The sequence below is a fragment of the Phascolarctos cinereus genome, unplaced genomic scaffold (genome assembly GCF_003287225.1).
Source record: "Phascolarctos cinereus isolate Bilbo 61053 unplaced genomic scaffold, phaCin_HiC Scaffold_4;HRSCAF=312, whole genome shotgun sequence".
NCBI lineage: Eukaryota > Metazoa > Chordata > Mammalia > Diprotodontia > Phascolarctidae > Phascolarctos > Phascolarctos cinereus.
Genome location: NW_027555847.1, coordinates 672,119,777 through 672,143,331, shown reverse-complemented (window position 1 = coordinate 672,143,331; position 23,555 = coordinate 672,119,777). Strand labels below are relative to the sequence as shown.

At 46.0% G+C, this 23,555-nt stretch overlaps 2 protein-coding genes and 1 long non-coding RNA gene across 3 annotated transcripts; 1 reads left to right on the top strand and 2 right to left on the bottom strand.

Moving 5' to 3' along the window:
* Positions 1–279: 279 nt before the first annotated feature.
* Positions 280–5,766, bottom strand: CFD (complement factor D). Its single transcript, XM_020969415.2, has 5 exons — positions 5,657–5,766; positions 2,593–2,749; positions 2,096–2,243; positions 1,138–1,395; positions 280–721 (listed from the first exon to the last, which is right to left on the bottom strand). Exons 1-5 carry the CDS (start codon positions 5,712–5,714, stop codon positions 566–568), a joined length of 777 nt encoding a protein of 258 aa, XP_020825074.1. The 5' UTR covers positions 5,715–5,766; the 3' UTR covers positions 280–565.
* On the top strand, positions 5,171–16,895 carry LOC144457096 (uncharacterized). The gene is made up of 3 exons (XR_013486431.1): positions 5,171–5,305; positions 14,623–14,713; positions 16,681–16,895. It is a non-coding gene; the product is annotated as an uncharacterized LOC144457096 (long non-coding RNA).
* On the bottom strand, positions 13,137–23,243 carry LOC110196241 (neutrophil elastase). The gene is made up of 5 exons (XM_020969414.2): positions 23,124–23,243; positions 18,255–18,411; positions 16,892–17,033; positions 15,125–15,355; positions 13,137–13,450 (listed from the first exon to the last, which is right to left on the bottom strand). Exons 1-5 carry the CDS (start codon positions 23,176–23,178, stop codon positions 13,241–13,243), a joined length of 795 nt encoding a protein of 264 aa, XP_020825073.1. The 5' UTR covers positions 23,179–23,243; the 3' UTR covers positions 13,137–13,240.
* Between the last annotated feature and the right edge of the window lie 312 nt (positions 23,244–23,555).

Genomic DNA, 23,555 nt, shown 5'->3' with positions numbered 1-23,555 from the left:
CTCTGTGTTCTCGGGGCCCTCCCAGCTCTGACATTCTGTGTTCTAGGGGCTCTCCCAGCTCTGACAGTCTGTGTTCTAAGGGCCCTCCCAGCCCTGACATTTTCTGTTCAAACATCCTTCCCTGCTCTATGTTCTATGAGAAAACCTTAGTCATTTCCAGTTCTAATGTTCTCCAGCTCTACCCAGAGGCAGCAAATCTGTCCACCCCACTCTCTCCATTTAACCTCCTTCTTCTCCTCTGTGCCCCTTGATCCCCTGGAATAGAAGAGGCTAAAGTGATGATTTTGTATCGAAAGCTTTATTGAAAGTCCCCTTTATTGAGTCCCCCCCTCCCCATCCCATAACTGGGGATCTGGGGCCCTGGTAATCAATCCCACCTCCTTTCCGAGCTCATCTCTCTCTCTTGGATCTCCCTAAAGAGGAGGGCATTTTATGCCAAGGGGCTCCAAGGCCAATCAGCTTTATAGAGGTGCTTTGAGATCCTCAGAGACTGAAGCTGACACCTAGGGGCAGGGGGCCCTTACATCTGCTAGGTGCCCTTCCTGCCCAGGAGTCATAGGGACCCTCAGGACGCAGAGGCGAGGACACTATCGATCCAGTCCACATAGCTGGCAATCTTAGTGTAGATGCCCGGCTTCTTCCAGTTCCCGCACACTCGGGAGCCCGATGTCACGATGCCTTCAGCCACCCCATTGCAGACAAGGGGGCCCCCAGAGTCACCCTATGGGTTTACATGAGAAAGCCTATCAGGAGAGGCCAGGCTGGGGGGGATCCAGACTATCTTAGCCCCTCACCCAGGCCTCGTGCCAACAAAGACTCCACCCAAAGTCCCTCATTTCTCCCAAAGCCCTCCCCTGCTCTAAAGGCCCCACCTCCCAGACCCAGACCCAGACCCGGACCCAGACCCAGACCTGGACCCAGGCCCTACACTCCCATCTTCCAGGTCAGTTTCCATCATCCAAGGTTGCTCCTCCAGCAGCCAAAGCCCGCATACGAATGGCCCAGGCCTCCCCCAACCTCTCCCATGGCCCACCCTATTAACCCGGCCCCGCCCCACATCAAGACTCCATCCACCACCAGCCCCCCTCCACCACGACTCCCCGCCCCCACTTCAAGGCCCCTCCCCCAGTCTCTTACCCTACAAGCATCCTTCTTGCGGCTTTCAGCACAGATCAACTTGTCGGTGATGTCATTGTCGTAGTAGATACGCTGATTGCAGACGGCCCGGTCCATGATGGGCAGTTCGACCTGCTGCAGTCGGTCCGGCTTCCGGCCCGCGTGGCTGGTGATGCCCCAGCCGGCCACCGAGCAGAGCGTGCCTCCAGCTACATCCCTGGCCTCCCTCTGGTACCGGAGGGGCTGCACCGCGGGGCCCAGGGTCGCCTTCTCAGCCAGCTGGGGGTGCGGAGGAGGAAGGGAGGCTTGGAAATCCATCCTCAGAGCCCCATCCCTGCGCCCACCCCCTTCGCCTCCAGCTCCCCACCCCTCTATGTCTGTGCTAGCTGGAGCAGAGGGGACCGAGGCCAGATGTTGAGGATCTCAAAGCACCAAACAGCTTTCCTAACAGAAAGGAATGACGTTAGGCTGAGTTGCTCAAAGCACCGCGTGCTCTAGGCCATCGCAGGCTTAAGAGCTTGGGCTGAGTACCCCTATCTCATGTTTTAAGCAGGCAAACCTTTAATAAGGGCTTATTATGGGACAGGTTGCCTTCTAAAGGCTTGTAATCTATCGGAAGAGACAACGTGTACTAACACTGGTACATACGAAGTCCACACAAAGCAATTTGGGGGGGAGGTTCTGGAAGCTGAGATGGAGAAGGATCAGGAAAAGGAGATAGGAGGTGGCTCTCCAGTTGACCTTTGGTTGGGGGGGGAAGCACAACTAGGGATTTTAAGAGGGAAAATTCAGTGCTTTGAAATCTCTTAAAAACTTAGGTGTACCGATTCCTGGAGAAGCATTCATACCCACTCTCCAGGGGAGGGGAAGGAGAAGGGCTAGGTAATTTATGTACTTTGAGATCCCCAGTGAAAACAGAGCCCCTGGGCTTTTCTAGCAGAGGTAGCGGTGGCAGTGGGGGGGAAGGGGTCCTACTGACCTGGATGAGAAGAATGTCATGGTGGATGTTGTCATGGTTACTGTCCGGGTGTGGAAAGAGGTTTCGGACCTCATAGAGATGCTTGGAAGGTTCTGGCTGGGACAAGGAGTGAGCTCCCAGCAGCACCTGGACAGTTGCCCCTGGTGATCTAAAGAAGGGTTTGGAAGTTGTAGATGTAGGTGACCTCACTCATGTTTCCCTTCATTACCCACTCACTGCTTGCCTATGCCCATGCTGGCCCTTTCTAAGTCAATAGGGGAATTGGGGGGGATGGGGAGGGAATTCGAGGAGGAGAAGACAGTGACCAGAAGGAAGCCTGTGCTTTTCCTGGGATCCTATTTCCCCCCAGCTCCCTGACACCCATTCCCTGCTTCTTCCACTTTCCTCCCATCTCAGCCTTCTCAATCTTACTTTCTTTCTCTGTCCTGTCCTCCACCCATCTCCCTAGTCCATCCCTACTCCTACAGACCAGCCCCACCTCTGCCCCCCAAACTCACATCTCCTCCACACAGTGTGCAGCACTCAGCACCCACCACTCATTCAGGAGGAAGCCCCCACACAGGTGCCTCCCGTCTACCTGAATGGATGCCATGTATGGTCGGAGGTGGGGTACGGCTTCCCTGCCCCCTAGAATCCTTCCTCGTGGGCGGGCAGCTGGGGAGACAAGAGGTCTGTCTGTGAGGGGAAGCAGCTGGGTTGGGGCTTACTGCCTCCTGCCTCCATCGGCCAGCCAACCAGCAAGCATTTGTTAAGCCCCTACTGTATGCCAAGTACTGTGCTGTTCACTAGGGATAAAGACAAAAAATGAAACAATCCCTAATCTTAAGGAGTTTGCGTTCCATTAAGAGAGATGACATATACATGTTGGAGTATGTATAGAACTAGTACAAGGTAAAGATTGGGTGCAGTGGATAGAGCACCAGCCCTGGAGTCAGGAGGACCTGAGTTCAAATCCGGCCTCAGACCTGACACTTACTAGCTGTGTGACCCTGGACAACTCACTTAACCCTAATTGCCTAAAATAAATAAATAAATAAATATTTTAAAAAATTAAGAAAAGAAAAGAAAAGAAAATCCTCTCTTGGGGCAGCTAGGTGGTACAGTGGATAGAGCACCGGTCCTGGAGTCAGAAGGACCTGAGTTCAAATCCAGCCTCAGACATATAACACTTAGCAGCTGTGTGACCCTGGGCAAGTCACTTAACCCCATTGCCTAACCAAAAAAATAAATAATTTTTTTAAAAAAGAGATAAAGATTGGGTGTTTGAATCCAAGGAAGGGAGGGCTTCTAGACCAGGTGGAGGGATCAGGAAAGGCTCAACAGAGAAGATAGCACTTGAACTGAGGGGAGGAGCCTGGGGAACAGCTAGTACACAGGCAGGACACCCCTTCCCTCATGCCTGGCCCTAACTTTTCCAGATTTTGAGAGAATCTCCCCCTCTCTGGAGCCTGACTCTCTCTTCATACCTGCACTATTGGGCAACATTAGGGAAAACTTGGAGGCCAAAGAATATCATGGGCCTCTAGCTCTAAATCCGGAAAGGACCTCAGAAGCTATTTCATTTTATTTTATACATGAGGAAACTGAGGCCCAGGCAGGCTAAATAACCTGCCCACCGTCAGATAGTGGGGTAAGTGGCAGAGCTGGGGATTTGAACCCAGGCCCTCTGAGTGCCAATCCAGAGCTCTTTTCCACCTGTAAAATGAGAGGGAGGGTCCATATAACCTCCAAGGTCCCTTCCATAGCTAGATCTATCCATGATACTCTGTGTGCCTCAGTTTCCTCACCTGTAAAATAAAGGGGATGGACTTGTAATTTCTTTTTTTTTTTCAGCTAAAGACAAGGTTTGTTAGAACATCCATCATATTGGGCAGAATCTTGAGGAATCTGAGAGTCTGTGAGGTATTGGCTAGATTCTAAGAATCTGAGCAGTGGCTAGATTTTAAGAATCTAAGCCTGGACTTTGCTAATTTTATTTTTTTTTTTAGTGAGGCAATTGGGGTTAAGTGACTTTCCCAGAGTCACACAGCTAGGAAGTATTATGTGTCTGAGGCTGGATTTGAACTCAGGTCCTCCTGACTCCAGGGCCAGTGCTCTATCCACAGTGCCACCTAGCTGCCCCTGGACTTGCTAATTTCTAAGAATCCCATGATACCCTGTGCCTCAGTTTCCCCATCTGTAAAATAAAGGGGATGTACTCGAGGAGCTCTGGCCCCGAGCCTGATTTCCCCTGGGAGAGCTCCATGTTGCAGCCAGGCAGGGCACTCTGTTGACCAGTCCCCTCCTTCCACATTCCTAACCTTCCATGCTTGGAATGCACTCCCTTCTCAGCTCCCCCTTTCAGAATCCCTTGTCTCCCTTCACGGCCCAGCTCAGGTCTTGCTCTCTCAAGCCTCTTTGGACTTGAACCAGTAAGAAGGGCCTTTCCCTCCTCCAGCTTCTCACAGAGCTTCCGTTTGGATTTCTTCTTTGCACTGGTCTCATGCTCCCTTGTATCATAGTTATCTGTACACTTACCACAATGATGGCTAAATAGCTATTAGGGCAAACACATAGCAAATTAATAGCAAACACATAGGGTTTGCAAAGTGCTTTTACAAATATCACATCTGATTCTCGCAACAGGATAGGAAGGGCCTGTTATTATGCCCATTTTACAGATGAGGAAACTGAGGCAGACAGCAATTCAATGACTTGCCCAGGGTCACACAGCTAGTAAATATCTGAGACCAGATTTGAATTCAGGTCTTCCTGGCTCCAGGTCCAGGGCTCTATCCGCTGTATCACCTTACTGTCCATGGATGACAATAAGTCCCTGTATGCTCCTTGGGGGTAAAATGTGCTCTTTTTCAGTTTCTTAGCCATAGCACAGGGCCTCCTCCCATAGTGGACATTTGTTAAATTCAAGAGAACTAAACACCCCCACCCTGTGGTCCAGAGCTCTTTTTGGAGGTTTGGGTCTTTTTTTTTTTTTTTAAGGTATACAATGTTCTTTCCTCACCATAGCCTTGAGGACTATTACTAATTTCATCTTTTCTTTTTTCTTTTTCTTTTTAGGCAATTGGGGTTAAGTAACTTGCCCAGGCTCACGCAGCTCATTAAATGTCAAGTGTTTGGTCTGAGGCTGGATTTGAACTCAGGTCCTCCTGACTTCAGGGCTGGTGCTCTATCCACTGTACCACCTAGCTGTCCCCTAATTTCATCTTACAGGTGAGCAAACTGAGTCTCAGACAAGGGGAGTGACTTGCTCAAAGTCACACTGAAAGAATCAGTTACCCAGATCCTGCCTCTGAGTCCAGGACATTTCTCACCCACCCACCCACCCACCCAGCTGGGGGCTCAGTTTCGAGAATCACAGAACCCTACAGCCGGAAACAGGTTCTAGCCTGGCCCCTACCATCTGCCTGATGCCACTGACCCAGGGTCACACAGCAGTTTAAGGTAGCGCTGAGCCTAGGCCCTGGATCTCCTGACTAGAGTCTGAGGCTCTTTCCACGGCACCCAGCTGCTTCTGTTGGCTTGCTGGGGTGAGGGAGCAGCCCTGAGGCCCACCTTACTCACCACAGGCTGCCACCCCCAGGAGGAGCAGAGCTGCCAGCCGCGCGCAAGGCATCACCATTGTGCCTCTCCTGCCCTCAAAGCTCAGAGAGCAGGAACAGGGACTGGGCCTTTATGAAGGCTAATGTTGACATGGGGCGGGTCCTGGGGATCTAGCAGGCTTCGGCCTGGAACAGGGCCCAGGACTGTAGGAAAGAAAGTCCATGATTTCCTAAGAAGAAGGACTTGGCAAAAGCATCTGGGGGCGGGGGGTAGGGGAAGTACACATCTGGAGCCTCAGTCATTGAGGGACTGTGGAGAGAAACACAAGAACCTGGGATGACCTGAGCAGGGGGGGTGGATGCCAGGGCCTGGGATCTGCTGAGAGCACGTGGAGACCCACTCCTTCCCCTCCTTCCCTCTCTCTCCTCCTCTGTACCTCCTCCACTGCCTTTCCCCTCCCTTCTCTCCTCCCTTCTTTCTTCTCCCTCCCCCCTCCCCTTTCCCCGTTCTTCCCACCCTCCCACCCCACAGTCAAGTTTAGCTTTAGCTTTTCCAATCTCCCCCAGACCTACAGCAGCTAAGTGGCTCAGGGCAGCTAGGTGACACCGTGGATAAAGCGAGTGCCCAGCCTGGAGTCAGGAAGACTTTTCTTCCTGAGTTCAAATCTGGCCTCAGACATTGACTAGCTGTGTGACCCTGGGCAAGCCACTTCACCCTGTTTGCCTCAGTTTCCTCATCTGTAAAGTGAGTTCTAGAAGGAAATGGCAAACCACTCCAGTATCTCTGCCAAGAAAATCCCACAGGGGTCATGAAGAGTGTGACACAACTGAAAAATGACTGAATAACAAATATGAAAACCAGGCCCATAGATAATAATATCCTTGTTCTACTCCCTCTGCTTCCCCACCGTTCCCCTCCCTCATAGTCATGAGATCTAGATCTAGAAGCAGTGGGTTTCTGGAGCCGGCCCAAAAGGGTGAGAGCTGATTGTTAAATTTTCAATATGGACACTTATACCTAGGAAACTAGCAAATGCTACAAATCAGGACTCGATTTATTGTTTTGTTGTTTGTCTAAATTTAAGAAAGTGAGGGAGAAAATGTAAATAATGTAGTTAAACTTAAAAGGGGTCCTGTTTCCTTTATTTTTAGGCAATGGAGGTTAAATGACTTGCCCAAGGTCACACAGCTAGTAAGTGTCAAGTGTTTGGTCTGAGGCCGGATTTGAACTCAGGTCCTCCTGATTTCAGGGCCGGTGCTCTATCCGCTGTGCCACCTAGCTGCCCCCCTCTTTCCTTTTTAAAAAGATTCTCGGAGAGCTACTTGTTAAACATTTGTCAGTATACTCTTGGCTGGAAGTGAGCTTGAGGATGATCTGGTCTAATTGCCTTATTTTACAGATGAGGAAACTGAGGTCCAGAGAGGGGAGGAGCTAAAGAAAACACACAGCTAGTAAGCAGCAGAGCCATGATTCAAACTCACCCTCTGACTCCAAATCCAGTGTAATTTCCATTATACCGTGCTGTCTTCCTCCTCCCTTTCCTATTATTAATAATTATAAGAGCTAACATTTCTGGTATTTGTTATGTGCCAGGCACTGGGACAAGCACTTTACAATGATTATCTCATTTAATTCTCACAACAGCTCTGGGCGGTAGATGTTATTGTTATTATCCCCATTTTACAGATGAGGGAACTGAGGCGGGTGAAGGTGAAGGGACTTGGCCAGGGTCACAAAGCTAGTAAGTGTCTGAGGCTGGATTTGAATTTCTAGACTCTAGGCCCAGGATTTTTCACTTTTTCACTCCACAAATTAGTGGAGAAAAAGGGAGTTCTCTTCACCTTTTCCTTAACCTCCTCCCTTGGTGATCTCTCCTCCCAAACCTTCCCTGTAGTTAAGTCCCAGCTTGTTATGTGACCTTGGGAAAATCTCTTCCCTTTTCTGAGCCTATCCGTCCAACCTGGGGATCAATGCTCCAAAGTCCATTCCAGCCCTGACGTTCATGCATCCATTATAAAGAGACAGACAGAAAGAGTTACAGAAAAAGTTGGAGGAAGAAGAGCTGGTTCTCATTAACTCAGAACTTCTTTATTACTTTGGGAAGCAAAGAGAGCCTGGTCTCTAAGTAATGAGATGCAGGACAGCTCTGATCTCCCGGGGAGAAGCTGAGAGCCAGAGAATTACAGTGACTTGCTCAAAGCCACACAAGGTCACGACCAGGTCTCCTGCTTCCCAGTCCAGTGGCCTCTCCATTGCATTGTAGAGTGTCAGATGGGAGACCCAGTTTCCAAAATCCAAGGGGAACCCTCTCCTCATACCAGGATGAGACTGGGACCCCAGAGAAGATCAGGACCTTCCTCCCAAAGGAGGAGCCTCTCCCTGCCTGAGGCAGATGTGGAGATGTGACTTCTTGTGAACTGTCTTCTCACTGATACGGAGGAGGGCAGAGATTAGAGGCTAGAGTGTAGGGAGTGTATTGACAGAGGATGGCTCGACCTCTCAACAGTGTGTTCCTACTTGTGCCCTGAAGTATGTATCTGTGTCTGGCTCATGTCTCTCGGGTTTTCCCCTCTTCAGACGCCATCTGGAGTATTGTCCCCATTCCTGGGGTTAAATTTTAGGCAGGGCTCTGGGCCAGGAAAGCGTGACACGGATGGTGAGGAGATGTGGAAAAAAAAACAACACAAGGATCAGTTAGAGAGTTGAGGAGGTTTAATCTGGAGAAGAGAAAACTTAGAGTAGATATAATCATTGCCTTGTTTTAAAAAAATAGTTTATTATTATTGTTTCTGTTTTTTCAATTAAGCATTTAAAAAAATGTAATCTGCCCCTTCCATTATCTCCCCCAACTCCCCAGGTGAGCAAAAAAGCCCAAGTGAGCAAAACCTCCAAATTCCCCCCAAAATGAAGTCCTCAAAATATAGGGAAGGGAATAAGCATTTCTATAGCATCTACAATGTGTCATGCACTGTGCTAAGCACTTTACAAATATTTTCTTATTTGATGCTCACAACCACCCTGGGATGTAGGAGCTATTATTATCCCCATTTTACAGATGAGGAAACTAAGTTAATGAGAAATTAAGTGACTTGCCCAGGGTCACACAGCTAGTAAGTGTCTGAAGCTGGATTTGAACTCAGGAAGATGAATCTTCTTGACTCCAGGCCTAGCACTCTGTGCTGTATGGTACCACCTAGCACCCACTTCCACATTAGCTAAGTCCAAAAAAGGTATTTATTTTTCTGCATTTTGAATTCATTGCCTCTTTACCATAAGGTCAGTGGTGTCCATCTATTCATCCCCACTAATTCCCAGGCCCGATATCCTTCCTCCCTTCTGTGGCTAAACTTGAGATGGTTATCTATAATCAATGGCTCTACTTCCTTTCCTTTCATTCTTTTCTTAATTCTCTAAAGTCTGACTTCTTACCTTATCATTCAATTAAAACTGCCCTCCCAACATTGCCAATGATCTTTTAATTGCCAGATTGAATGGACTTTTCTCAACACTCATCCTTTCTTAATATTCCCACAGATCACTATGTACAAAATTATTTATACCAGTTCTTATCATAGCAGCCCAAAACTAGAAATTAAGGTGTTCTGCTACTAGGGAGTGGTGAAACAAATCATGGAGTATGGTTGCTATTGTTCAGTGTGTCCTATTCTTTGTGACCCCCATGGACCAGAGCATGCCAGGCCCTTCTATCCTCCACTATCTTTCAAAGTCTGTCCAAGTTCAAGTTCATTGTTCCCATGACACCATCTATCCATCCCATCCTCTGCCATCCCCTTTTCCTTTTGCCTTTGATCTTTCCCAGCATCAGGGTCTTTTTCAATGAGTCCCGTCTTCTCATTATGTGGACAAAGTATTTAAACTTCAGCTTCAGTATTTGACCTTCCAATAGTCTAAGTTAATTTCTTTAAGTATCGACTGATTTGATCTCCTTGCTGTCCAAGAAACTCTCAAAGTCTTCTCCGGTACCACAATTTTTTTTTTGACTAGGCAGTGGGGTTAAGTGACTTGCCCAGGGTCACACAGCTAGTAAGTGTCAAGTGTCTGATGTCATATTTGAACTCAGATCCTCCTAACTCCAGGGCCAGTGCTCTATTCACTGCGCCACCTAGCTGCCCCTCCAGTACCACAATTTGAAGGCATCAGTTCTATGGCAATCAGCTTTCCTTATAGTCCAACTCTCACAATCATACATTACTACTGGAAAAACCATACCTCTGACTACACAAAGCTTTGTTGACAAGGTGATTGTTTCTGTTTTTTGGTATTCGGTACAGCTTTCCTTCCAAGGAGCAAGCATCTTTTAATTTCATGGCTGCAGTTGCCATTTGAGTCCCAGAATATAAATTCTGACACTGCTTCCGTTTCTTCTCCCTCTATTTGCCAGGAATGATGGGACCAGTTGCCAAGATCTTGGTGCTTTTACACTCTTCGCTTTCACCCTCATCGAGAGGCTTCTTAATTCTTCTTCCCTTTCTGCCATCAGAGTAGTATCGTCTGCATATCTGAGACTATTGATATTTCTTCCGGCAACCTTTAAGAGCATATGGATGTAATGGAATATTTTTGTGCCATAGGAAATGACAAAATGGATAATTTCAGAGGAAGCTGAGAAGATCTCTGTAAATTGATGAGTGGATGCAGAGTGAAGTGAGAACTAAAAGAACAATTATGATGATAACAACATTACAGAGAAAAACCACTTTGAAAGACTGTAGAGTTCTGGTCAGTGCAATGATAAGCCACAAATCCAAAGAATGAAGATGTAATAGTCAGTTTAGCCAACAAGCATTTACTAAACACCTACTGTATGTCAGGCACTTTGCTAAGTGCTAGGGATATAAGAAAGGTAAAAAAAAAATCAGTCCCTGCTCTCAGGTGTGGGAATTGAGTGAATCACAATGACTTCATCTTGTAACTCCATTCTGGATCTGGCTCAGTTCCCTGTCTATTCATTGATGGGTCTAATCCAATTTCTGCCTTATGAGAAAGCTTTATTACATTGTTTGAACTTAACTCTATGTGTCTGGGAAGCTGTACCACTTCTACCTGTTGCTTAGAGACCCTTAACTAAGGACCTAGGTCATGCTGGTCAGAAGCCCAGTCAGATCCAAAGGATGTGCAAGGAGTTTTCTCACAATTATACATCTCAAGCAACCCATTTGTCTCATCTGAAAACTGGCCTCATATTGGTCAATCAGTTACTGTTTCCTTGTTCCTTTGATTAAATACAGACACTTGGGGGTCAGTGGGACACCGCTTTTTCTGATTTCTTAGAATTGCACTTTTTTTCTCCCCCTCCCAACTCAGAAAACCCCTAATCTTTCCTCCAATTGGAAATCATATAACCTAATCTCATATGCTGGTTTATATCCTGTTAATTGCTTTATTTTAATGCATAAAAATCTGTCTAGTATTTGAAGGTCCAGTGCCAAGCTAAGGAGGCCTGGTCCTGATTTGTTATGCAATTGGCATGCATTGCTTAATGAATTGATATGCTCAGAAGCTTAAACTTTTGTTTCCTCAATTATTTAATCATAGATCCCTTTCTTTTTTCTTTGATTTCTTTGGTTCTCAAGGAACCTGTCATGGTGGGCAGCGTTCCTTAGGGACCTTGCAACCTAACAGGAATGATGCTAAAGCTTATATAGGAAAAGTAGTGAATCATGTGGTAAGTATGCTAATTAGGTGATAACATACAACTACATCATTCACTACTGGAAATTGAGGGGAGGGGGGAGAAAAGAGGATTCCTAAAGGGTGCATTTTTGGTCTGTTATGTCTGAAACAAGATAGCATCAGGAGTTGACATCTGTAGCTTGACTTCTGGATTGTATATGGTAACCGTGGGCATCAGTACTTGATAAGTTCTGTTGATACAAGATAGTACAAGGGAAATTCTACAGAAGTCAGTTTGTTCTTGTAACAGAGAGATAGTTTGCCTCACTAGACCCACTCATGAGTCATTGCGAGAGACAGGGTCCTTGGGCTGGAGGGAAACTGTCAGGGATAGTGTTTCTGAGGCGAGGGAGAAATATGATCTTGGAAGTGGGGTCTAAGTACAGGCGCCCAAGCACCCCATCATTACCTCATTTGGGGAAAATCTATTCTATCCTTGTCTCTTCTCTGGTGACTGATCTAGGTGTATACTTGGGAGCCCATTCCAGATAACACTAGATGTGGAAGCTTACTAAACACCCCTTTTCCCTCCTTTAGAGATAATAAGGAATAATCTGATTTCAGTGCCCTTGTTCCCATTAAAATGGAAGATCTAATCAGTGTTCCCTTGAATAAACGACAATGCAGAGGATAGTGTCCAGGCCTAAAGTCCTTTGTGCATAATTCTTATGGAAAGCCTAACTGGTTTCTAAAAGCATAGGCTTTATCAGTCCAAGAAGGAGTCCTTCCAGAAATTGATTAGGGTAAGTATCATACTAAGAACAGTGGCAGCTAGGTGGCACAGTGGATAGAGTGCTGGGTCTGAAGTCAGGAAGAACTCCTCTTTCTGAGTTCAAATTTGGCCTCAGACACTTACTAGCTGTGTGACCCTGGGAAAGTCACTTAACCCTGTTTTCCTTAATTCCTCATCTGTAAAATGAGCTGGGGATGGCTTCAGTATCTTTGCCAAGAAAACCCCAAATGAGGTCATGAAGAAAGAGTCAGACATGGCTGAAAAACATACCATGTCTTTTAATTGATTAAATCAATAGAATTATCTCTTGAGTTGACCTTTGACTAGGGTGAAAGGAGAACCCTTAGGCATGGTTCAGTAAGGATTAAATGATTTTTAGGAAAATGTTTCTCTAGGGTGGGCCAGTCAAATGACTTGTTGTATTGTTAGACTCTAAATTGTTAACTACATTTTGCATGCCCCTTTTATCTTGTTTATGGAATTTTGTCTTTCTTCTTGTATCCTATAAAACTGTATGTGCCAATGGTTGGACAAAGAGATATTCAAAGGCTTGGGGAAACTCTGCCCTTTTTAGATTCTTCCCTCTCTAAGTTACCATGATTAGAATTGAATTAAATTTGTCTCTGACATATTTGTGCCCAGTAAGATTTTTTTTTCTGTATAAGTTAAACCTCACACTTTCCCTTACATAAGTTAAAAAGGGGCCAGCTAAAGGCTCCTTATTTCTTGCATCATTGACTGATCTGCCTTTTCTGTGGAGAACTCTGAATCCCCAAAGCATCTAGGGTAGACTAAAATATGATTCCTAAAAGTCTTCAAGTGTAGGTCAGATAATTATTTACCAGAAATAATATAGAGAATAATCTTGTTTAGGTAGAGGTTGGACTCCATGACCTCTGAGGTTCTGTGCTATTTAATAATAGACCTCTTCATCCTAATAGTGAGAGGACTATTTCCATAGAAAAACTGAGGAATCTCAGAAGCCCACCTTAGGCTCAGACCACTTTGACTTGACTGCCACCTGGTGACAGCATGCATACTTTGGGAGAAGAAATTCACTGTAGAACTTTCAAATGCCAGCTGGAGAAGATAATTGAAAGACAATTTTATTGTTCCATATGTGGTATGGGAAAGTATACACAGGAATGCAGCAGCATGGTGGGGAGAAGATAAGTGGATTAGAAAAGCTTCTGTCTTCCTGTGGCTGTCCTTCTCCAGGACCGCTGGGCATAGCCTGTGTGACGCTGAAGGATGGAGTTAATCCACTGGATGTATTGGGAGACCCGGGCAAAGGCGTCAGGGTAGAAGCCGGAGCCACAGCCTCCTCGAATGAAGGAGTCAATACCATAGACTATTCCATTACATACCAAGGGTCCCCCAGAGTCTCCCTGGAGAAGACAAAGAGTTGGCCAAGTTTGGGGAAGAGCTGAGGAGAGACACTGAGCTCACTTCCCACCTTCCTCTGCTCCCCTCGACCCTGATCCCCAGCATTGATAAGGGCCCCTCCTAGCTTGATCCTCAAAGACTACTGACTTTGGTTTGAGTTGTCCAACAACATGCATCCTTTCTCCCTCTCAAATTCACCCCCGCCCCATTCTGCTTCAACCCAGCCCTATTCTTTCCCAGAGGCCCCCATCCCACGTCCATATATCCCTGGCTACCCACATCTTCCCCATCTGTTAAGGCCCAGCTCAGAGGGTATCTCTTCCAGGAAGCCTTCCCTGATCTCCAAGCTAGAGGGATCTCTTAGGGTCATAGTGCTTAGAGATGGAAGGGACTAGAGACCATCTCCTCCCTCTCCTTATTTTATAGCTGAGAAAATGTGTAAAGAAGAGTCTCCCTAAGGCCCAGGGTAGGTGCCTCCTCCATCAGAAGGCTTCTCTTGTCTTGGTTGTTGGCGCTCCTCCCACCCCCAAATTACTCTACCTATTTTTTGTTTTGTTTTGTTTTTAGGCAATTGGGGTTAAGTGACTTGCCCAGGGTCACACAGCTAGTAAGTGTTAAGTGTCTGGTCGGAGATTGGATTTAGAAATAAGAGTTTCTATAGCTCCTACTATGGGCCAGGCAATGACTGCGCTGAGCACTTTACCAATATTCCCATTCTGTGTTTTGTTTTTTGTCTTTGTCTTTGTGACTGGTACATAGCAGATGCTTAATAAACAGTTGTATTCAGTTATGTGCTGAAGGTCTCCAGCTCTAAAAGCCGAGGTATTGTTATGTCCACTTTAGAGATGAGGAAACTGAGGTTGCCTGCCTAGGGTCAGGTAGTTCCCAACTAGCAGAAATGGGATTTGAACCTAGGTCTCTTGATTGCAAATTTAGAGGGCTTTCCACCTCAATGAGCTGTCTCCCTCCTACTTCATAAGCCTCCACCCCCATCCCCAACATTCAGCCCAGATTCTTGCTTCTCTCTTTGATCTGATAGGCCTCTCCAAGGCCTGGGAGCTCCAGAATGCTAGTCCTCTCCCACCTAATTCTGAGACCCTCTGGCTCCCTAGTCTTACTCACCCTTGATGGAAGAGCCCTTTAGAGCTCATCTGGTCCACCCCCCTCACTGTAGGGTGAAGAGAATGAACATTCATAGAACATCTACTGAGCACCGGGTACTGTGCTGAGCACTTTACATTTGAGCCTCAGAACAACCATGGGAGGTAAGTGTTACTGTTACTATCCCTATTTTACAGATGAGGAAATTGAGCTGAGGGAAGTTAAGTGAGTTGCCTAAGCTCTAAGCCAGTAAGTGTCTGAGATAGGATTTGAACTCTGGTCCTCCTTACTCCATGTCCAGCAATCTGTCCCAGTCTACTGTGCCACCTAGGTGCCCCCCTCCCAGAGAAGCCTAGGTGGATACTCTAACCCAGAACTGCTCACTCCAAATCCAAGGCTCTTTCCTCTGTGTCCCCTTATGTGCCTATGTGCTGAGTTTTGTTCAGCCTCATTGGATGTTTTCCTCGGTGGGCCCCATGATAGGAGCTAGGGGCTGAGAGTAGAGCTGGGACAGGGTCTGGACTTGAGTGTAGGAGATGGGGACCAGGGTCAGACTGGGGTGGAGGGAGACTTACGAAACAGATTCCGGCCCTGCGGCGGGGTACCAGAGTACAGAGGTTGGTGGAGGGGCAGCGAGTGGTAACCACGGTCACGTTGAGTTCCTGCAGCTGGGAAGGGGGGCCTCTGTTGTTCTGCAATTGCCCCCACCCCATGGCCAGGCACTGGGTTCCAACTCTCACATTCTGGCCTTGCTGGGGGAGTGGGGCCACCCGAACATTAGCATTGATGGTGGCCGTGCCTTCCAGCTGGGAGCGGAGGAGACAAAAACAAACACTGAGATGAAGCTGGTCAGCCTAGTGGTCAGTTAGGGCTGGCCCAGATTTGGAGCCCTGACCCAGTCATGTCACAGTGGAGGAAGGCAACACTAGGAAAGGGAAGGCAACTGTGAAAATGAGGATAATCATTGTAATTTCCCTGACTACTTAGGATCCTATGCTAGCTGGGAGAGACCTTAAAGGTCATCTAGGCCACCTTTCATTTTACAGATGAAGAAACTGAGGCAAAGAGAAGTTAAACAATTTGCTCAAAAAGGTAGTGAGCAGAAAAGCCAGGATTCAAACTCAGTTGAACCCAGACCTCATACAAAACTGTAACTCACACTTTTGGCTCCTGGTGTAAGAAATATTAATGAACCTTTAAATCCACCATAGTTAGGGGGAGGAGTGGAGAGGGAGGTGGGGAGGGGAGAAAACCCAGGACACCAGCCCCCTGTGGGGACGAGATGCCCTTTATACAACGGAGGAAGAGACTCAGGGACACAACTCCATAGTAGGGAGACAGAGGCCCTAGCACATAGCGAGGCGGCTGATAGGAGGCCGCCATCTACAAAGTATTCTTCACCTCTTATGCTGTCATGACAGAAGTAAGGGTGGGTATGACACAAGAGAAGCAGGAAGCCAGACCATCCAGTAGTTTCCTAGTTTAATTAATTTAATTAGTTTAATTAATTAAATTAATTGTTCATAGGATCTTAGATTTAGATCTAGATGGTACCCAAGAGGTCATCAAGTCCAACCTTCTCATTTTGTAGATGAGGAAACTGAGGCAAACAGAGGTTATGTGACTTGCCCAGAGTCACAGTTAGTTAAGTGTCTGAGGTGGGGTTTGAACCCAGGGTTTCCTGACTTCATTGCCCTAGCCGCTACCTCATGGTGCTTCAGTTCTTGCCAACTAGATTCTACTCTGCTAAAGGAATGAAAGGGCTGCCAAAATGTAAATGTAATTATTTTTTAAACTTCACAACTTAAAAAAAAATGACCATTTTGAATTTGTTGTGCCCTCTAAACTTCAGTGCTCCCTGGGACAGTAATCTGATTGTCCTGACTTAGTTAATGGCTCTTTTCCAGAGCCTTTTCTGTTGTACATGCTGCCTTTGAAATAAGGGTATGGTGTGGATAGGGCTTTGTTGTAAGGAAAGTGCTTTGGGGACCTTCAATCAACCCCTCCCCATGGGAAAGTGAGTTATTGTTGTCAAGAGTCTGTCTATAGCGCTTTGATTTCTGCTCATAAAAAACAACCCTAGCTTCCATTTCTATAGCACTTGCTTAATGAAGCTATTTCTTTTCAACAGCTTTGGGAGGGAAAGAAGGAAGGAGTGTAATACGATGACCATTTTACAGATGACAAAACCGAGGCCCTGAGAGGGTAAAGTCACAGCTTCTCAGTGTCAGAGCCAGGATTCGATCCCTGGGTCTGCTGGCTCTTCTGTTCCTCCTCCAGGGCACTGAGCTTGCCTCAGTGGGTCCTGGGCACCATCCCCCGCCCCTGCTCACATCACACACCTGCAGGATTACAATATCATTCCGCAGAGTCTGAGGGTTGAAGCCATTCTCAAAAACTCTCCGGACTTGCAATCTCTGCTGGGTAGGCTCTTGTCTACGCTGGTTGTGAGCCCCCAGCACCACCTGCACGCGCTGAGGGTTCCTGGGTTGGGAAGAAAAGCTTGGAATGAAGGCCGAAGACAGCAGAGGAGAGGCCCAGCTGGGTAGAGATCAACTAGCCGGGGTCCAGGCCTGGACCAGTTTTAAAATCTCTAGCTAATTGGCCCCACTCCCACCCTTGAGGGCAGCTGGGAGGAAGAGGGTGAGGCAAAGTGTAGGTTTTGGGGGGAGAGGCAGGGATCCTCTGAAAACCCATGGCTGGGTTCCATGAGTCTTCTCTCCTTTCCTCCCTCTTCTTACAGAATCATGGACTCCTGGGATGCCAGAGAAAGAAGGGATTTTTCTTAAGGCCACATGTCTAGCCAGTCAGTCAATAAGCTTTTTAAAGCACCTACTATGTGCTTAACACAATGCCTGGCCCATATTAGGTGGTTAATGTTATTGGCTAAGAACACAGTTGGGACTGAAACTCAGACTTTCGGATTTCAAATTGAGCATTCAATAGAGTTAGAACTGGAAGACATTGAGTTCGGTATCCCCCTTTTACAGACGAGAAAGGGAAAATAAAAGCAACTTGTCCAGGGTCACACAAGTAGTGAGCATCGGGAGTGGGACTGGAACTCCTGGTGCTCTGACCCCAGAGGAAGTGGTCTTTCCATAGCACCTATTCCCTTCTATCATATGAAGTCTCGTCTGTTGAGTTTCACCACAAATTGCCAAAGATTTTGGGCACAGAAAAAAATCGTAGGGTTTTCATTGATGTCTCTGTCTCACAAGCCCAGCAACAGGTGTCTGGTAAGAGTTTCTGAACCCTTCACTCATCCCCTGACCTTGGGTAAGAGTTCCTGAGACCCTGACACCTTTGAACACATTATGTCAAAGCTGGGAGGAACCGCCAAATGGGCTACACCTAGAACCCAGAATATTAGAGCTGGGAGGAACCTTAGACACAGGATGTAGGAACTGGAAGGGCCTTAGGACATAGAATGTCAGAGCTGAGAGGAACCTTAGAACACAGAATGTCAGAACAGAGAATGTTAGAACCCGAATGTTCCTTAGAAACCACCTAGTCCAAACAACTCATTTTACAGCTGAGGAAACTCACTGAGTGCCCAGGGCTAACTACTCCCGCTCCATGGGCCTTGGTGATAGAGCTATTCCCCATACACTGATTGCATTCCCATAGGGAGCTACTTGTCAGAGCTCTCTCTTCTCTTGCTCCCTGGGGCAGGTGCCTTCTGCCCCAAACCCTTTGGTTACTCACTTGCCACTCAAGCAGTGGGCTGCAGTCATCACGAATTGAGGATGAATCAGCGTCCCCCCACAGAAGTGACCACCACGCTGCTGCAGAGATGCCATGTACGGGCGAGAGTGAGGCACAGCCGTCCTTCCTCCCACAATCTCTGAGCCCAGGACTGGATCTAATGGGATCAGAGAGACAAGGTCAGAAGGCAGAAAAAGGGTGAAAAGCTCCATTCATTCCCCCTTCTCCCTGATCCCTGTTTCTTCACAAAGCCCCCCTTATATAAACTGATGCAAAGTGAAGTGAGCAGAACCAGGAAAACATTGTATGCAATAGTAGCAGTATTATACAATGATCGACTGTGAATGACTTAGCTATTCTCAGCAATACAACGATTCAAGACAATCCCAAAGGACTCATGATGCTATCCACCTCCAGAGAAAAACTGATGGAATCTGATTGCAGATTGAAGTATAATTTTTTCACTTTCAAAATTTTTCTTATTTTGTTTTGCAACACATCTAACATTTATTTTGCATGATTTCACATGTATATTTGTCATCACATTTTTTGCCTTCAAAATGGGTAGGGTAGGAATGGGAAGGAGGGACAAAAAGAATTCAGAATTTAACATTTTTTAAAAAAGAATGTTAAAAATAAACAGTAAGTTTAAAAAAAAAACAAAGCTTCTCCCTTCTCCCTCCTGTTACTTATTGTCAGTCAGCACCATCCTCTATGTCCAACCGCCCTTCGGCTCTGAGAGGTAGTTATTTTCTCTGACATTGCCCAGTGAGTCAGTAACAGATCCAGAAATCCTCAGAATTCTGGACTCCTGACATCTTTCTTGGATTCTCCATCCCAAAACCTATGGCTGTACTTCCCCAGAAGTTTCATCCTGAACTCCTGGCTCTCCAGGGGGAGTATAATCACGGCTTCATCCTTAAAAAGCACAGGAAGCAAGGGTGTGTGTGTGTGGTGTGTGTGTGTGTGTGTGTGTAAAGTGAGGAGGTTCTGGACCTTCTTCTCACTCACAAGAGAGAACTAGGTTCTGAGATTTGAAGGTAATAACTGTTCCAACTTAGAATCTAGGTACCCAGGCTAGATTTTAGATTTAAAAGTATTTGAAGAAAGGGCTAATATGATCTTGTGGTCTAAAATTATACAGGGAAAATCAGCCTAAGAAGGAAGGGAAGTTCTCAAGAATGAAATGCTGACCACCCAGAAAGAGAAGCCATCCAGCGACGGTTTTAGACAAGAGTGACTTGTCTAAAAAGAATAATGTGGCTGCAAAGGGAGCTCACTAAACAACTGAGATTTTTAGAAGACACACGCAAAATGTGGAAGCAATGGCAGGCAACAGATTTATACGAAGAGAGGAGCCATCCCGTAAGGACAGGTCAGGAACGCTAATGCTCAGAATGAGCTGAGGTTAGTGCAGGATGCTTTGGAGGACGAAAAGGATTGTTTTACAGCTAAAATAATAGCTCTTGAAGGTTTGCAAAACACTTTACCTGTGTAATCTAACTTCATCCTCACGATATGGTTAGGGGGTAGAGGCTACTATGATATCCACTTGACAGCTGAGGAAACTGAGGCAGAGTTTAGGTGACCTGTCTAAGGCCACATAGCTAGCAAGTGGCTGAGGCCAGATTTGAACTCAAGTCTTCTTGAGTCCAGGCCCAGCATCTATGCACTGCACTCCTTCAGGGGTGGGGAACCTTCAGCCTTGAGGTCACATGTGGCCCTCTAGGTCCTCAAGTGTGGCCCTTTGACTGAATCCAAACTTCGCAGAACAAATCCCCTTAATAAAAGGATTTGTTCTGTAAAATTTGGACTTAGTCAAAAGGCCACACCCGAGGGTCTGGAAGACCACCTGCAGCCTCGAGTCCTTTTGACCGTCCAGGTTTCACAGAACAAGTTCTTTTATTAAGGGGATTTGCTCTGTGAAGTTAGGATTCAGTCAAAGGGCTGCACTTGAGGACCTAGAGGGCCACATGTGACCTCAAGGCTGAAGGTTCCCCACCCCTGCAGCTGTCTCCTAGGCAGCATGCTCATCAAATTAGTAGAGGATTGAAAGGTTCTTAACAGGCTCAAACACTGGAGTGAAACTAGTAAGATGACATTTAGTTGAGATATATGTCAAATATTATGCTCAAGGATAAGAAATCAATTTCTTGAGAGCTGGATGGCTCAGGCATGGCTGGAGAGTCATTTGCCTCAGAAAGTTAATGATGCTTTAGTGGCCTGCAAGCTCAGTGAGATTCAAGGTTGGGATATGGCAGCTGAAGAATCTAATTTGACCTAAGATCTGAATTAAGAGAGGCCTCACACCCAAGACCGGGGCAGTAATAGCTTCCTCTATACTCACAATTGGTCAGGCTACCTCCACAATCCCATATTCAGTTCTGTGTGTCTTATTTATGAAAAGTATTGATAAGCTGGAAAGCCTCCAGAAGAGGGGGTGACCAAGATGGTGAGGTGCCTTGAGAGTCTGCTGTTTGAGAGACCTGGGGATATTTAGTCTGCAGAAGAAAAATCTTAGGGTTAGGGATGGGGGATTTGAAAGCTGGCTTCAGACGTGGGAAATTGGACTTGTTCTGCTTGGCCTGAGTGGACAGAACGAGGAACAATGGATGAAAGTTCTTGGCTTGAAGACAAACTGATTTAAACTTGGTGTAAGGAAAGGTTTGAAACAGTGAGCGCTGTCCAATAGCAGAATGGATTGCTTCAGACAATGGTGGGTCCCTCCTCCCTAGAGGTCTTTAGGGAAAGGGTGGGTGTCCACCTATTGGAAGTGTTGTGGAGGGAATTGTTGCTCAAGTCTGGGATGGACTTAGTGGCCTCTGGGGTCCCTCCCCTCTAGCTCTGTGATTTTGCCGTTCTATGTGAGTGGGACCTTCTTAAGGGTCAGTGGTGGAGTGTCTTGGACAAAGAAGTGGAGTCAGGATGGTAGAAATGCTAGTTCACAGGCATAATATCACTAAAATGAGGCACAATATCTCATCTGAGACTCTGTGGAGTAGATAATACAAACATTGTCAGCTGCATTTTGTAGAGGAGGAAGCTGAGAAAGTGAAACCCAAAGCTACACTGTGCTGGGTCTGTCAATCAAACATAGGTTTTCTGATTCTAATTCTGGTTCTTTCTCCACTATATCATGTCTACCTATGGTCTAAAGGTCCTTCCCAGTTCTTAATATTCTATTTTCTAATAGAATATTAGACATATTATTATTATTTAAGTTCTATGTTACAAAGACCCTTTCATTTCTGACATTCAATGTTCTATGTTCTAAGGCCCCTTGCTGGTCTAACAGGAACGTAAGATGAGGCACTGGATAGAGATCTGGTCTTGAAATCAAGAAAATCTGGATTCACATCCACACTTAGATGCTTATTAGTTGTATGACCCTGGGCAAGTCACTTAACCTCTGCCTGCCTCAGTTTCTCCATCCATAAAATGGAGAAAACAGTAGCATCTACCACCCAAGGTTATTGTCAGAATCAATTAAGATATTATTTGCAAAGTACTTTGAAAGTACTTAAAGCACTAAATGCCAGCTATTATTACCATTATCATTATATATTCTATGTTTTGTGATTCCTTCCAACATGTGATATTGTGCTTTATGCTCAAAGTTCCTTTCTTGCCGGAATATTCTATGTTCTATATTCTAACGCACTTTCCAGCCCTGATTTCTATGTTCTAAGATCTTTTCCTGTACCCTAAGTTCTCAGGTTCTTCCACTTTTGATATTCTATGCTTCTGCCTCTGAAATTCTATGTTCTGTGTCCTGAGACCTCTCCCAGCTTTGAGATTTCTATATTTGAGTTTCTAAAGGCCTATAGCCTTTATTTGAGTTTCTAAACGCCCTTTCTGCTAAAGCACTGTAAGTTCTAAGTTTTCTTCTAGCTCTGATGTACCTTTTCCTCTGTCCTAAGGTCCCTTCTTCTATGTCTGACATTTTATGTTCTAAGTTTCCTTTCCCATTTTAATAGTCTATGCTTCATGTTGCTTATCCTAGCAGTTCCTCTGTCTCTAATACAAGGTGTTTCAATAGTCTTAATCTTAGACTTTTGGAACACCCTGGCTTCTACATTCTAAGGGCCTTTCTAGTTATAATATCCTAGGTTCTAGGCTCCAAGATGCTTCCTGCTCTGACATTCTGTGTTCTATGTTCACCACTGCCTTCCTATTCTGAAAAACTGTGTTCTATATTCTGATATTCCTTTGACTCTAACCTTCCATGTTAGAAGGTTCCTTGTCTTACGTTTTGTGTTTTATATTCTCAGGTTCCTGACCTACTATTTTCTATTCTCTGAGGTCCCTTCCAATTCCAGCATTCTAGGTTCTGTGTTATCAGATCTTTTCTAGCTCTGACAGTCTAATCTTTATATTCTAAGGAAACTCACAGTTCTAATATTCTATATTTATAAATATTTTTTATATTTCACTAAGCTCCTTAGCACAGTGCCCAGCTCATAGCAGGTGCTTAATGCCTACTACCTAGCAAGCTATCCATCCATCCATCCATCTATCTATCTATCTATCTATCTATCTATCTATCTATCTATCTATCCATACATACATACATCTACCTTCCAATTCTACTATTCCAAGTTCTAAAGCACTTCCTAGCTCTATGATCTGTAACTAATCCCCTTCTAAGAAGTACCTTGGGTGATATTATTTGTATGAATGAATGAATAAATAAATGACTGTTCCTACTTGCCCTGGCAGAAGATCTCTAGGGTTAGAATTTCCCTGTGTCTTCTACTGTCTCTCACCTACTACCCACTAGCCTTGATCTCTCTAGGGCTAGACAGACAGACAGACAGACAAACAGGTAGGCAGGAGGGCAAACAGGCAGACAGACAGACAGAGACTTACCCCCATGGATGGAGAACAGCAGGAAGAGGAGAGTGCCATGCAGGGGGGATGCCATGCTGCCAGTAGGCAGGCAGATGTCTGCAGCAGCCTTGGGGTCTTCATGGGTACCCCTTTCCTAATCTCTCCTCTTATAGTCCCAGGTGGAGAATTCGTTGCAATTGCCCCACAGGCCTAGGGGCTGTTTGGGAGCTGTTACTTCACCTATTTCCTCGGTCACTTGGATGGGGGCAGGATATAGGGACCCAGGACCCTGAAGAATGGTGCAATAAAGGGATGTGGGATATAGGAACCTCAGAAGCAGCATCAGCCTTCTATCTACCCTTCTACAACAGGCCAGCAAGAGAGAGGGCAAAAGAGAAGGATGAAGCAGATAGAACAGCCCCAGGGAGTTACAATCCCAGCTCTGAGGGGCTTATGATCCCAAAGGATCAT

Excerpts from the sequence above, each read along its gene's own strand:
- CFD (XM_020969415.2), bottom strand. The coding sequence starts at position 5,714 with ATGGTGATGCCTTGCGCGCGGCTGGCAGCTCTGCTCCTCCTGGGGGTG. Across the intron at positions 2,244-2,592 it reads GCACACTGTGTGGAGGAGAT|ATCACCAGGGGCAACTGTCC; the intron begins GTGAGTTTGGGG and ends ACCCTTCTTTAG. Across the intron at positions 722-1,137 it reads GCAAGAAGGATGCTTGTAGG|GGTGACTCTGGGGGCCCCCT; the intron begins GTAAGAGACTGG and ends GTAAACCCATAG.
- LOC110196241 (XM_020969414.2), bottom strand. The coding sequence starts at position 23,178 with ATGGCATCCCCCCTGCATGGCACTCTCCTCTTCCTGCTGTTCTCCATC. Across the intron at positions 17,034-18,254 it reads GCCCACTGCTTGAGTGGCAA|GAACCCTCAGCGCGTGCAGG; the intron begins GTGAGTAACCAA and ends TTCCCAACCCAG. Across the intron at positions 15,356-16,891 it reads ATGATATTGTAATCCTGCAG|CTGGAAGGCACGGCCACCAT; the intron begins GTGTGTGATGTG and ends CTCCGCTCCCAG.